The 14,427-nt window shown below is 34.0% G+C and overlaps 2 protein-coding genes across 2 annotated transcripts; both read left to right on the plus strand.

The window, feature by feature from the left end:
• The first annotated feature begins 3,016 nt into the window (after window positions 1-3,016).
• On the plus strand, window positions 3,017-5,948 carry LOC108806877 (pre-mRNA-splicing factor SLU7-like). The gene is made up of 10 exons (XM_056988609.1): window positions 3,017-3,202; window positions 3,461-3,624; window positions 3,724-3,836; window positions 3,912-4,316; window positions 4,386-4,521; window positions 4,587-4,892; window positions 4,986-5,205; window positions 5,295-5,398; window positions 5,472-5,540; window positions 5,657-5,948. The coding sequence occupies exons 1-10, from the start codon at window positions 3,187-3,189 to the stop codon at window positions 5,732-5,734; spliced, it is 1,611 nt and encodes a 536-aa protein (XP_056844589.1). The 5' UTR covers window positions 3,017-3,186; the 3' UTR covers window positions 5,735-5,948.
• Window positions 5,949-6,689: 741 nt separating this feature from the next.
• On the plus strand, window positions 6,690-10,822 carry LOC108806715 (PH, RCC1 and FYVE domains-containing protein 1-like). The gene is made up of 10 exons (XM_018578895.2): window positions 6,690-6,699; window positions 6,761-6,813; window positions 7,026-7,112; window positions 7,192-7,281; window positions 7,350-7,436; window positions 7,527-7,625; window positions 7,801-9,825; window positions 9,907-10,053; window positions 10,131-10,507; window positions 10,579-10,822. The coding sequence occupies exons 1-10, from the start codon at window positions 6,690-6,692 to the stop codon at window positions 10,820-10,822; spliced, it is 3,219 nt and encodes a 1,072-aa protein (XP_018434397.2).
• The last annotated feature ends 3,605 nt before the right edge of the window (window positions 10,823-14,427 follow it).

The raw sequence follows: 14,427 nt of genomic DNA on the forward strand, positions 1-14,427 counted from the left end.
TTACGCTAAAAACACACAATATTATTTTGACACACTTTACCTTGACAGCTGTTTTATTTAGGACGAAAATGATCTTTTTTTGTGTAAGGAGAAGAATGTTTGTTTTTAAAAAGTAACCGTGAGAAAAGCTTAGTTCGTTTGTGGTTACAATTAATTATATTGTAAAATAAAAGAGTAGGTTTATGGGTTTACGTGAGTGGTTTGTGGTCGTTGGATCAATTTGAAGACAGAAGATCTAACAGGTAGAAAAACATGTTTTGTCATGTGTAGTTAATGGGTTTCGAAAATTGAGAAAGTAGGCGAAGAATTTTAAGTTTTTTTTTTGAAATTTGTGGATGATGGTATATAACTAGAAAATTTCTGTTTCTGATAATTTTATGTTTTAAATATTTGTTGATGTGAATAACTTGTTTCTTTTCAACTTCTGTTTTTACTTTCCACAATACATTCATCCATGAAATATCCATATATATATATATATTCAGGAGACACCATCCACGACACTCTAGCCACAATGAACTCATACACAAGAAATATATCTATATACCCCATCCACAAATCACCATCCATGAATCTTATAGATGATAGGAAAGTTTTCAGATATCTTTGAATCAGCACACATTCACTCATGCATGGTTCATAAGATCACAAAGTCCAAGACATTATGCTTGAGATTCCACTTGATTGTACAAAAACTTCAAACTCAAACAACCAATTGCATAGCTTCTTTATAAGAATGTTATGTCCATAAGTATCTTGTCCATAACTATCTCGTCCACAAGAAATCAATATACAAGTATCTTATCCATGACTATCTCGTCCACAAGAAACACAAAAAGCTAATTGCATAGCTTCTTTACAAAAGTGTTATGTCTACAAGTATCTTGTCCATAACTATCTCGTCCACAAGAAATTAATACACAACAATTGTGTCCATAATTATCTCATCCACAAGTAAGACACTGTGGTCTTTTCTGTTCTCTGCAAAATTTTAAACAAAAAGCAAGAGAGTTGAGGTTTGGATAGAGAAGATAAACTAGACTTAGGTAGTTGCTTTGATATCAGAATCTAACCTTCAATATCAGTGGTTGTTTGTGAAACTAAGCAGAAGAAAAGAACAGGTGGCGGAATAAACACACAAAAATTGTTTGGAACAAGAAATAGAGAAAGGAAGACAGGGATTGAGGAGCAATTCCTCTAATCTTCCTTGTCGAAGTGTCTAGATCGAGAAGATATCAAAACGGAGAAAGGGATTAGGTTTTGTCTCGTTCATGAGATTTGCACGATTTAGAGATTTAGAAAAAGGTTTTAGCACATTCTATTTTTTTTTCCAATTTCTGGATCAAAAGAAAGAAACCAAAAAAAGAAACAGAGAAAGGGATTAGGGTTCTTCGAGAATGGGAGAGACATTTTAAAATTTGGAAATTATAATCTATTGTCATAAAAGAATGTACAGAAAAGGAGTTGGTCTCGTTGGTTTCAAGAAAAGAAAATTAATTTAAAAAAAGAGAAATATATTATTTACTGGTTCAATTTCTAATTGGTTTTCTAGTTAGAGAATGTAGTCAAACTCACTTATATACTAGTTAAAAGGTTTATTGGTCAATTTAGCATGAGAAAGCGTCTTCAATATCCAATATGTCTGTTAATGTAATTGGAAACTTGAATTGTGTCTTTGAGAGTAAAATTCTCGAGAAATAATCATGTAAACAATTATGTACAAAATACTAACTATGTTTCATAATAAAAGTTACGAAAAAGTTTTTTTCATAAAAATAGTTTTTGTATTTTTATAAATTTTATATTATTTAATGATAATAAATTGTAAATTTCTTGAAATAATTAATTTTATTGTATTGCTATTATTTTAACTTTATTAAAAATTAATAACTACAGAAATGATGCATTTATGATACAAATTAATGTATCTTTAATATATTTGAACAAATAAAAATTATTTTTTTGAAAAAAAATTAATTAATTTTTGGAACCTAAAAAGCCAACATAGAAAAAATAATCAGGTTTCTAAGTTAACAAGACTAAATTGTTTATAGATTGGTTTATAAATTAGCTCAATAATTTTTAATAATTTATGTGTTTTTGTTAGAGAACTGAAAATGTGTTCTTCAGAAAGAAAAAGAAAAGAAGAGAAAAGATGAAACAGAGATAAAAAATTGTGATCGAAACTATAATTTTGAATTATCTAAGTTTCAAAAAAAGCTATAGTTTTGAATTTTACAAATCGTTTTTAAATTATAAGTAATCAAATGAATTATCCAATCCAACGGGACGTTATGCACGAACTAACGGAATGGTTAACACCGTCTGTATGTCATTGCAGTCTACCACTCTCCAGAATCGTTCACGCTATTTTAAGCATTTAAAAGTCTGACTGGTATAACTGCAGCGGTTGCGGTTACGGTTGCGGAAGTTTACGGGTGCAAATGACTACGGTTTTAAGTATTTTTCAGAGTTTTGTGCGACTGGTACAACGGTTAGAAATTGTTGTGTTTACGGGACTTTTATGACTGGTAAATTACCAAACACAAAAACTGTTAAATAATAAATTAATAATATTTACAATTTTATATAATTATAAAATTATTTAAAAATCATAATATTATATTAAATATAAAAATTAAATTTATGAAATCATATTATTAAATTTTTAAAAATTATAGAAAATATTTTGGTTTTATTTTTTATAATATAAATTAAAATATAATATGTATACATTTTACAATTTATTTATTTATTTTTTAAAGAAAAAAAAATTATCTTCCCGCAACCGTAAACGCTAGCTGGAAGCAGTTTTTGATTTTAAGAGATTCGAAGCGCTTTGAAACGATTGTTTCGAAACACCAACAACTATTACATACCGCAAAAGCTGCGTTTGCGGGTGGTAGCGGGGAAACCAGTCATGCCTAATAAAATCCGAACAAACGGAACTGTTAACGCTGTCTGTATTCACCGTTACTTTTTTTTTCCCTTTCAGAAACTACAAGAAGTATCTGGAAACATGTACATCTCATTCTCAGCCAAATAAAAACCAAACAAAATAATCGGCTTCATCACCATCATCATCATTCGCCATTTTGAAGTTCAAGCAATTAAGCAGTCTCTTGATCAGTTTCGTGTGTTTCCTTGGGAGCTAGTAGACTTACATATACGGTTAGAAAACGCAACATGGCTACTGCATCAGGTTTGTATCACTTTCTCATCTCTTTAGGAACTTAAAAAAGCTGGGGACAATGTGTTCATGGCTAGGTTTAGACAAAAGAGGTTGAGCAAGAAACTGTTTTTTTTTCTGTTTTTTCTTGTTAGTGTTGTTTTCAATCTGATGTCTCTTCTTGGTATTCTTTCATGGCACCTGAGTGTATTTTTTATAGACAGAAATGATTTTGGTACATATTTGAATCAGTAGATATTTGAGTAAAAAAGAAATGGATGTCTGTTGCAGTTGGGTTTAAGTCAAGAGAAGAGCACCGTAAGAAGCAAGAATTGGAGGAAGCGCGTAAAGCAGGGCTTGCTCCAGCAGAGATCGATGAGGAAGGAAAAGAGATTAATCCTCACATTCCTCAATACATGTCTTCTGCTCCTTGGTACCTCAATGCAGACAAGCCTGTAAAAGTCTTATGTTCCCTAATAACTGTCCTCTCACACCATTTTCTTGATTGGCTGTTGACTTGAATGCTAACAATTTTCTTGTTTTGGTTCCCTTAGAGCTTGAAACATCAAAGGAAATGGAAAGTTGATCCTAACTATACAAAGTCGTGGTACGATAGAGGAGCCAAAACGTTCAAGGCAGATAAGTATAGGAAAGGAGCTTGTGAGAAGTAAGTAAGCCTACAAGAAAACTCTTTTTCTTTTCTCTGTTTTGAGTTTTATCACTGATCGGTTAAGTGTTTCAGCTGTGGGGCTATGACGCATAAGACAAAGTTGTGCACGGAGAGGCCAAGAAAGATGGGAGCGAAGTGGACTAACAAGAACATAGCTCCTGATGAAAAGATCGAGACGTTCGACCTTGATTACGATGGGAAAAGGGATAGATGGAACGGTTACGATACTGCCAAATATTCGGTAGTGATCAAGAGGTATGAGGCTAGAGATGAAGCGAGAAGGAACTTTTTAAAAGAGCAGCAGTTGAAGAAGCTGGACAAGAAACGTAACAAAAAGAGTGATGAAGAAGAGTCTAGTGACGAAGAGGAAGCCCTGAAACTTGATGAAGCCAAAGCTGATGAGAGCAAGCAAATGGATTTTGCTAAGGTAGAGAAACGTGTTCGTACTACTGGTGGAGGCAGTACAGGAACTGTTAGGTTGGTGTTAACATATGTTCAATGTCTTGATTCTTGGCAACGTTTGATTGATATGTTCTTTAACCTCAGGAACTTGCGTATACGTGAAGACACTGCAAAGTATCTTTTGAATCTTGATGTCAACTCTGCTTATTATGATCCCAAGACGAGGTCTATGCGTGAAGATCCTCTTCCAAATGCTGATCCGAACGAGAAGTTCTATGCGGTAAGTTCTTGTAGAATCTATAACTTTGAAGTAACTCACATTAATAGAATCTGAAAATGCTTCAGGGAGACAATCAATACAGAATGAGTGGAGAAGCTCTAGAGTTCAAGAAGCTTAATATTCACGCGTTGCAATTATCCGAGAAAGGCCAGGAAGAGGTCAACATGCAAGCTGCTCCTTCTCAAGCAGAGCTGCTTTTCAAGAAATACAAAGAAGCGAAAGAGAAACTGAAGAAACAGATCCAAGAAACAATCACGGAGAAGTATGGAAATGCTGCTGCGTCTGTGGAAGACATCCCAAAGGAGCTTTTATTTGGACAAAGCGAGAGAGAAATCGAATATGACCGATGTGGAAGAGTTATTAAAGGAATGGTATAATATTATTAGAGTTATTTTTGTTCATACATGTTTTTGTAATCATTCTTTTTTTCTGCTTTTTTATTGTGTTTTTTCCTTTCCTTACAGGAAGTGCCGGTACCTAAGAGCAAATATGAAGAAGATGTTTACTTAAACAACCACACAAGTGTATGGGGGTCGTGGTGGAAGGATCAACAGTGGGGTTACAGATGTTGTCAGCAAACAGTTAAGAACAGCTATTGCACTGGTGTTGCGGGGATAGATGCGGCTGAGGAAGCTGCAGGTCTAATGAGAACCAATATCGAAAGACATGCTACAGCTTCTAATGGTTTAGAACAGGATCTTATATTATTTCTCTCTTAAGATTTATTTTTCTGTGTACATAATATAGTAATTATTTATGAATGTGACTTGCAGATAGGTCCGGTCTAGTAGAGGAGAAAAGATTTGTGACTTGGGGAAGTGATACACCAGAAGATCTTGTTCTTGACCGTGAAAAACTTGATGAAGCTTTAAAGAAGGTATCAAAACTTGGTCCATTTCTAAGTCTAGTTAGCAATATTCATGTTGCTAATGTCATTGGTTTGCACACAGGAGGATGAGAGGAAGAGAGAGGAGAAAGATGAAAGGAAACGTAAATACAATGTCCAATGGAATGATCAGGTATGAATATATGTCGCAGTCAGATGATAATAAAGATGTATATATATATATATATATATCTCTTGATTGAGTTTTTTTTTCTTTTTTGATGAAACGTGTGTGTTTATAAATTCCAGGTTACACCTGAGGAGATGGAAGCTTACCGAATGAAAAGAATGCATGAGGATGATCCCATGAAGAATCTTTTGCACTAGAGTGGCTTTGTTAACACAATCTTGTTTCTTACTTTTGTGTTTGCAATATTAGTTAGATACCTATTGGTGCATTTATGTTATCGATTGTATTGCACTTATTAACTCGGAACAAAAGATAATGAGTGCGAGAAAAACTCTCTGACTGTTGTAATGTTTCACAGATCAACTTGTCTGAAGGAACCATTTCCTCAATATGGACGCGCTGCCGATTGTAGTTTGGGCTGGCTTGCTCTAATTAAGATTGTAATTATTATATCTATACATCGACTTTGATTTACAATGTTATCTTTTAATGCACCAAAGGAATTTCTGATCATCATGTTGATTGATTTTAAGGTTTACTAAGCAAGGATCCATGTCCATATGTCACGACAATCCAAATTATAATGACCTATTAAGTATTTGTTGCATCGTACAAATTACAAACTGCTACATTTCTATGATGTTATTTCTTTTCGAGTGGAGCACAATTTTTCACTTAAATCAAATTGTAAGAACGATTTTCTATTTCTATTTCAATATGTTAAACGGTAGGTTACAAACTTACAATTGGCAATGGTATTATGTTACTTTGATGTTGCAAAAAAAAACTTATAAATTGAATTGGTCTAATCTCTTACAGTTAAAGTAAAACTTCTTTCTCACAACATTAACAACCGTTGATTAAAATGGCTATTTTAAGGTTGTTATATCATTTAAATGAAAAAGAACAGAGAAACGTGGTAAGAGAGAAGGGAAGAGCGCCAAAGTCTGAGGCTAATTGTATGGTAGCTTCAAACATTCCTAAAATGGCGACAATGCCTCAAAATCCATATCACGTTTCTCATATCATTATTTGAGACTCAAATTGCTCAAATATATTTTGATGCGTGGATACATTTTGATAGGTCTAAAGAGAATTGGATGAGAGTTGAAACGGATCAAACTGATAAAGGAAGCAACGACAGATGCATCTATGAAGACAGGTGAATTACACCACTTGATACTTCTTGAGTTTATCCGACGTTCTTCTCTCGGGTTTCTCAGATGGAATGGCAGATCCTGCTAGTTATGTCTATCAGGAACGTGACATCGACCAAGTTTGTTTTTCTTCTTTTTAATTTATTTCTGTTATAATCCCCAAAACATACTGTTACATCGAAGACATTGTTGAATTATCTTTTGGAGATCAAACTATCACGCAATTATCATTTTCTATACTTTCTTGCATAAAATTTTGGAAAAAAAAAACAAGATTGTGTGTATTTTTTTTTGTGTGTAGACCTAACATGAAGTATTCATATTCTTGTAGGCACTTATCATTTTGAAAAAGGGAACACAGTTACTCAAGTACAGTCGGAAAGGAAAACCTAAGTTTCGTGCATTCAGGCTTTCTCCGGTATTCTACTTCAAACAAATAAAATACATGCAATCTTTTTCTACTGGACTATGCTAAACTGTAACAATGTTGATGATAGGATGAAAAAGCGTTGATTTGGTTTTCGCATGGAGAAGAAAAAGGTTTGAAGTTATCAGAAGTTTCTCGAGTCGTCCCAGGGCAAAGAACTGTGCGTTTAAACCTAATTATCGTATAAAGCAATGTCATTTGTGGATTCTAATAACTTCTTATGAACAGGCTGTTTTCAAGAGATTTTTACGTCCAGAGAAAGATCACTTATCATTTTCACTTCTATATAATAACAAAGAAAGGTCACTTGATTTGGTTAGTAAAAGATATCGATCACTTCATCTCTCTTCAACTTAGATTATAACACTGAAACTAAAATTAGTAAACCAATTTTATTTTGGTCAGATTTGTAAAGACAAAGCTGAGACAGAGGTTTGGTTTGCTGCCCTTAAGTATATAATTGAAAGAAGTCGTAATAGACGTGCAAGAAGTGAGATCCCTGAGGTATATATGTTCTTTTAATTTTCTCCTTTTTTATATAGTCGTAGACTAATGTTTTCCCTCAAATTCTGACCGAACCTATTTGAAGTTCTAAGCCATTACTTCCTTTGTCTATGTTCTGGACATGTTTATACTTACAATTAAAGTTTCATATGAATTAATTCTTTTGTTTCTTCAGATACATGACAGTGAGTACTTCTCCACTGGTCGCCAATCAATAGACATTGTCTCAAACAATGTTCCAAGAGGTAGAACATCAATCGATCTAGGATATGAACGTGGAAACATGTTAAGACCAAGTACGGATGGTTTTCGGATTAGTGTCTCGAGCACACCAAGTTGTTCAAGTGGAGGTTCTGGTCCGGATGATATAGAATCATTAGGTGACGTTTACGTATGGGGTGAAGTTTGGAGCGAAGGGATACTACCAGATGGGACTGTTAGCAAAGAAACGGTGAAAACAGATGTGTTAACTCCAAGACCCTTGGAATCAAACGTTGTTCTTGATGTTCACCAGATTGTTTGCGGTGTAAGGCACGTCGCGCTTGTGACGAGACAAGGAGAAGTGTTTACTTGGGGAGAAGAAGCTGGAGGTAGGCTTGGACATGGTATTCAAGTCGACATTAGTCGTCCCAAACTCGTAGAGTTTCTTGCTTTAACCAACATAGACTTTGTTGCTTGTGGAGAGTATCACACTTGTGTTGTATCCACCTCTGGGGACTTGTTTTCATGGGGAGATGGAATACACAATGTGGGTCTTTTAGGGCATGGTAGTGATATTAGCCATTGGATACCAAAAAGAGTCTCTGGTCCATTAGAAGGTCTCCAGGTACTATCTGTTGCTTGTGGCACATGGCATTCAGCTTTAGCAACTGCAAATGGGAAGCTATTCACTTTTGGTGATGGTGCTTTTGGTGTTTTGGGACATGGAAACAGAGAAAGCGTTTCCAACCCTAAGGAAGTACAATCCTTAAACGGTTTGAAAACCGTGAAAGTTGCTTGTAGCGTTTGGCATACCGCGGCGATTGTTGAGGTTATGGGTCAGACCGGTACGAGTATGTCATCTAGGAAGTTGTTTACTTGGGGTGATGGTGATAAAAACAGATTAGGGCATGGGAACAAAGAGACTTACTTGCTACCCACGTGTGTCTCTTCACTTATTGATTACAACTTTCATCAAATTGCTTGTGGGCATACATTCACCGTCGCACTCACAACCTCAGGACATGTTTTCACAATGGGTGGGAGTTCACATGGTCAGCTCGGTAACACAATATCTGATGGTAAAGTACCTTGCTTGGTGCAAGACCGATTGGTCGGAGAATTTGTGGAAGAAATAGCCTGTGGGGATCATCATGTTGCAGTTTTGACATCTAGAAGTGAAGTTTTTACGTGGGGAAAAGGTGCTAATGGAAGATTAGGACATGGTGATACGGAAGATAGAAGAACACCAACATTAGTTGAAGCCTTGAAAGACAGACATGTGAAGAGCTTATCTTGCGGCTCAAACTTCACATCTAGTATATGTATACACAAGTGGGTCTCCGGAGCAGATCAGTCAATCTGCTCCGGATGTCGTCAAGCATTTGGATTCACACGTAAGAGACACAACTGCTACAACTGTGGCTTAGTCCATTGTCATGCTTGTAGTTCAAAGAAAGCTCTGAAAGCAGCACTGGCTCCAACTCCAGGGAAACCTCATCGCGTATGCGATGCTTGTTACAACAAACTTAAAGCAGCCGAAACTGGTTATACCACTAATGCAAACAGGAACAATGTTGCAACGCCCGGACGGTCATCAATAGATGGTTCGGTAAGAATAGATAGAGAAACAGCGAGGTCATCTAAAGTTCTCTTGTCCGGAAATACTAAATCAGTCAAGACATCAAGGCATGGATTTAGACCAAACTCTTCTAATGTCCGTGACTCGCAAGTTCCATCTCTCCAACAACTAAAGGACATTGCATTCCCCAGTCTACTAAAACCTATTGCTCCTGCTGCTGTTCCGCCGCGTCTACTAGTCGGACCAATGTCATCGCCTCCAGCTACAAGATCCTCATCGCCTTTACATGGAAGATCTTCATCGCCATACGCAAGAAGATCTAGCCCTCCACGCACTTCTGGATTTTCAAGAAGCGTTATTGATAGTTTGAAGAAGACTAATGAAGTTATGAACCAAGAAATGACGAAGCTGCAGAGTCAGGTTATATTTATTCTTGTCCTTTGGTTTTAAATGACCAATAGTATAATAATGAATCTAACTCACTATTTCCTCAACTTTTAGGTTAAGAACTTGAAAGAGAAGTGCAATAATCAAAGAACAGAGGTCCATAAATTTCAAGAAGCAGCTAAAGAAGCTTTTGAATTAGCTGCAAAACAATCTTCTAAGCATAAAGCAGCTACAGAAGCCCTAAAATCTGTTGCAGAACAGGTTTGCTCCAATTTTTCAATGCTCAAGATTTTTTTATATTTTTGGGAACACACCATATAATATTTTTCTATAATTAGTTAAAAGGATTAAAGGATAAACTACCACCTGAAGTATCAGAGAGTGAGGCTTTCGAGTCCATTAACTCTCAAGCTGAAGCTTATCTAAATACAAACGAAGTATCTGAAACATCTATACTTACAACTTCGATACTTGATCAACAAGAAACATCTCCTTCCGGAAACACACAAGATCAAAAGGTTGATGAACAAGTATCATCGAACTCAAGTGTATCCGAAACGTCAAATTCATCAAAACCAGTACCAACAGAATCTTCATCATCATCAACATCATCAAGAGGTGGAAAGGAAAGTAAAGAACAGTTTGAACCTGGCGTTTATGTGACTTTTGTTGTAGACATTAATGGCAACAAGATTTTCCGACGAGTTAGATTCAGGTAACATACATGAATACGATTGTTTTATGTATGGAGTTATAAACCATGTCTGATAAGTATTTGTTTTGTAGTAAAAAGAGATTTGATGAGCATCAAGCAGAAGAGTGGTGGACTAAAAACAAAGATAGGTTGCTTAAGTGGTATAGTCCAAATTCATCATCATCATCACCAAAACCAACGGCTTCCGATTCACCTATTGCTCCTCCACCGCCATCGGAACCACCATTGGATCCGTCAGTTCCTGAGAAGAGCAAGGACGAAGAACCAGAAGTCCCTGAGAAGAGCAATGAGGAAGAACCAGATTCTGAAATCTAACCATGTATAAGTTATGATTGTTATTCTTAAGAATCTGACGTGTTTTCTTAAAAGGCCTGAAAAATGTTGATACATATTGTATTGCGTTATTCAAATATATGAGTAGTTTTGGAATATATTATATATGATCTATATATAATGAGTGATTTTGATGGTCCTAAAATATAATAAGGTGCATTGTTATATAGTTTTTATTGTATTTGATAAATATATTTTTATAATTAATGTTTATTTTATAAAAATTAGAAACAATCATGTTGTGTAAACATTGTAGAAATCTCTTTACATACAATTTTGGTTGTCTTTTTCATTTTATTTTTTATATATATTATTATCAAGATCTTCAATTAAGTTTATAAAAACACAACTAATATATAAATTTGTAATTATTGAGACTATTTTTGAGGATAATTTTTTTTTACTCGAGAAATATATGTTCAAAATTTACATACTGAAAAAATATTATTAGTTTGGATAATAATACAATAGACATGAATTATTTTTGTCGAAAACATTTTTTTTTAACTTTTTGAATGTTTTTATCATAATTAATTCATGTTTAATTATATAAAAATATATAAAAATAAATAAATTATTTATTAAGAGCAACATCGTATTTAGCCAGTCTAACTTTTAACGTGAGAGCTCGAATGCAAACAATTATTTCTTAAATAAAAGTATAGATATGATATATGTTATAAATAAAATTTGTTGTAAGGAAAACTTCACTGTCTCTTTTCTGAGATAAAAAAAAAGAACATGGTTTGCAGTTAACTAACTTATCCATCAAGTATCTCCTCCAAGATGAGACAATGCAGCGCTATTGAATATTTGGCACTTTTTCAGATGAGCCATTGTTTTTTTTTTTTGTAAAAAGGCTTTCAAATTTAAAACGAGGAACATACAATGTATGGTTGGAAACCATAAAGTTTGAGAAAGTAGAATGAGGCATGCCTCATATTTAACTAAGCAGTAGCTTATAACAAGAAACTTATGATTCATAAGTTATAGTGAATCAAGAGAAAAATGAAAATACTAAGGTGTTGGAAGGTGGTATCCCCGGCCTCGACGACCATGTTATGAGCCATTGTTTCTCAAGAGAAAGAATCCATCACCATAACCTTCATCACATATAATTGACTTTTTACACACTTTGGAGTTGCAAAACTATTGTGAAGTTTCTTATATGAACTGGAAAAAGCTTAAACCTTTTGCTGTGACATGGGTTGCAGATGAACTGTGATCTTTTGGGGGGGGCGCCAAGTTTCTCTCGGATAAGACAAGTTTGCAAGCAGTTTTTTGTCAAGACTATTTACAATGGTTTCAAGATTCAATATTCTCCATTTCATCTTTTAACACTTAATGTCATCTTCTTTTTCTTCCAACTCATCATTCAGCACATATTCAACTCATACTCACTATAATAGTTTTATTGAATAAAATTTAACATCTTATTTTACTAATAAATAATTATTATTTTTTCATATCAAAATTAAATAAACTTAGTCTCTATTTATAAAGAATTTAAAATGATAAATTTTTGTATAAGAAATAAAAATAAATTATTTAATTTATAATGAGATTATTGGTTGTAAATAACTAAGAGGATATGAAAAATATCAAAAATCTTTAAAAAGTGACATGTGTCGTCGTTGGTCTCTAGTTTCTTCTTATTCAATATGTTGTATTTTTTCAACACGGTTTAATCCACATCATCAAATATCATTTTTCAAAAATTCCATTGTCATCAAAACACTAAACCCTAAGATTTAGAAGTTTAGTATTTTGATGACGGCGTTAAAATATTTTTAAAATATTGCATATACTAGGGTTTAGGGATTAGAGTTTTAGGATCATCCAAGGGTTTAAGGTGTACCCAAGGGTTTAGGGTTTAAAATTTAGTGTTTTTGACAATGTTAAAAATATTTTTAAAAAGTTCTTTTTTGGTAACTACTATTATTTTTTATTTATTTTTTAACTTTTTATTCTAAAGACATAATATAACTTGATAATATTTTATTTTCTTTTTAAAAAAATAGAGATTATTGGCTGAATATACCATAATGGACAACAAATTAGGTAACTACCCCAATCAGAAAAAAAACCTTGGTGACTGTAGATATTTTGCTACCCTATGACCTTTTTAACCCTACTGAACACACACGTAAGAGAGAAGTTGAGCAGAATTAGATTTGGCGTGATCTTTCTAAGTACATCCTAGGTTTCTATTCAAGTGTAGGTTTCCAGCTATCTTCTACCTCAACCACTAGTTCTGCTTGCCCAGTTGTGTAAGCTACACTTCAAAAATCTTGAGAAAATTAGGGAAAATAGTATTTAGATTATCATATAATATTATAGGTTATCATCCTAAGTTAACGATTGCTATATAGTCGTGTATTTTGGTTGGACGCAAAGAAAACCGTTAACGATTACTATATAATATTATACGTTATGATCATATGTAAAATATGTATGCAAAATATTATCATAGTTTAACACATGGATTTATCAAGTGCCTTCCTAAGTAATTTAGGCCTAAGATAGTTACTAACATAATTATTGGCGGCTTTTGACATGAAAGATAGTCGTCCAGTTCTGTTGGACCACCCACAAAATTATTGTTTGTTCTAGTATCTAGTTGCATGACTAACAAGTTCCATACAACATAACTTCAAATGAACGAACACTAGGAGCATGAAAATGTCCATATTGGTGTTTTTATTGTTGGCTGCTAGGGAAATAAATAGCAATCAATATATGCTTGACTAGTTAACATCTATAGTTAGACAGATTCTTCAACAAATTTGGTATTAGCAGTTACTAAGTGGCGTAACACAATGGATCCAGTCAACATTAAAAGAGAAGTATGATACAAGAACAACGTCCTCAAGATTTGTTTAACAAGGCCAGCAACGAGGTTTGCAATGTGGTTGTGGTCACCAACATCACATGCATCTATTTCAAGTGAGTCACCATGGCCCTCTCTGTTTTTTCTTCTCTTTCACCTCTTTTTCTTTTTGCTTCTTCTTTACTTGATACACGACATATCAGCTGAGGTTAGATCTCCGCCAAAGATATATTTATTGAATGCGTAACTGTCCTGGAGTATCCAAACAAGGTTGTCCACAGCCTCGTACTCGACTTCATGATCCCAGGCCAAGCCGTATGGGTGATTAGTATCCTCTCTCATGGATGTCACCTCTGTCTGCGAAATACAAAAAAATGAATAACAATCTACTAAACATGAAATTCTGTTTTAGTGTATATTAATACAAATACTTAATTATTTTTATCGGTTACTAAAAATCTTAGACGTTATATATGAAGATAGCATCCACATAGAACTTTATTCTCTACTATATATCATTTAAAGATATTTGCAGATGGTAACAGAAATGATTAAGACTAAATATTATTAATACAAAACACTTAAACTTTCATTTTGATAGAGTAATACAGTCGCTAGCATCCTATTTCAGGCAGATGGGGACCTACTCAATGAGAGATGGTCTCTAACTATTTTATTTTTACGGTTACTAAAAATCTTAGACGTTATATTTAAAGATAGCATCCACATAGAACCTTATTCTCTACTATATAACATT

The sequence above is a fragment of the Raphanus sativus genome, chromosome 6 (assembly GCF_000801105.2).
Source record: "Raphanus sativus cultivar WK10039 chromosome 6, ASM80110v3, whole genome shotgun sequence".
NCBI classification, from domain to species: Eukaryota; Viridiplantae; Streptophyta; class Magnoliopsida; order Brassicales; family Brassicaceae; genus Raphanus; species Raphanus sativus.

Coding starts and splice junctions, on each gene's coding strand:
- LOC108806877 (XM_056988609.1), top strand. Junction 4,522..4,586: donor CGAACGAGAAGTTCTATGCG/GTAAGTTCTTGT, acceptor AAAATGCTTCAG/GGAGACAATCAATACAGAAT. Junction 5,399..5,471: donor TTGATGAAGCTTTAAAGAAG/GTATCAAAACTT, acceptor GTTTGCACACAG/GAGGATGAGAGGAAGAGAGA.
- LOC108806715 (XM_018578895.2), top strand. Junction 6,814..7,025: donor AGGAACGTGACATCGACCAA/GTTTGTTTTTCT, acceptor ATATTCTTGTAG/GCACTTATCATTTTGAAAAA. Junction 7,113..7,191: donor GTGCATTCAGGCTTTCTCCG/GTATTCTACTTC, acceptor TGTTGATGATAG/GATGAAAAAGCGTTGATTTG.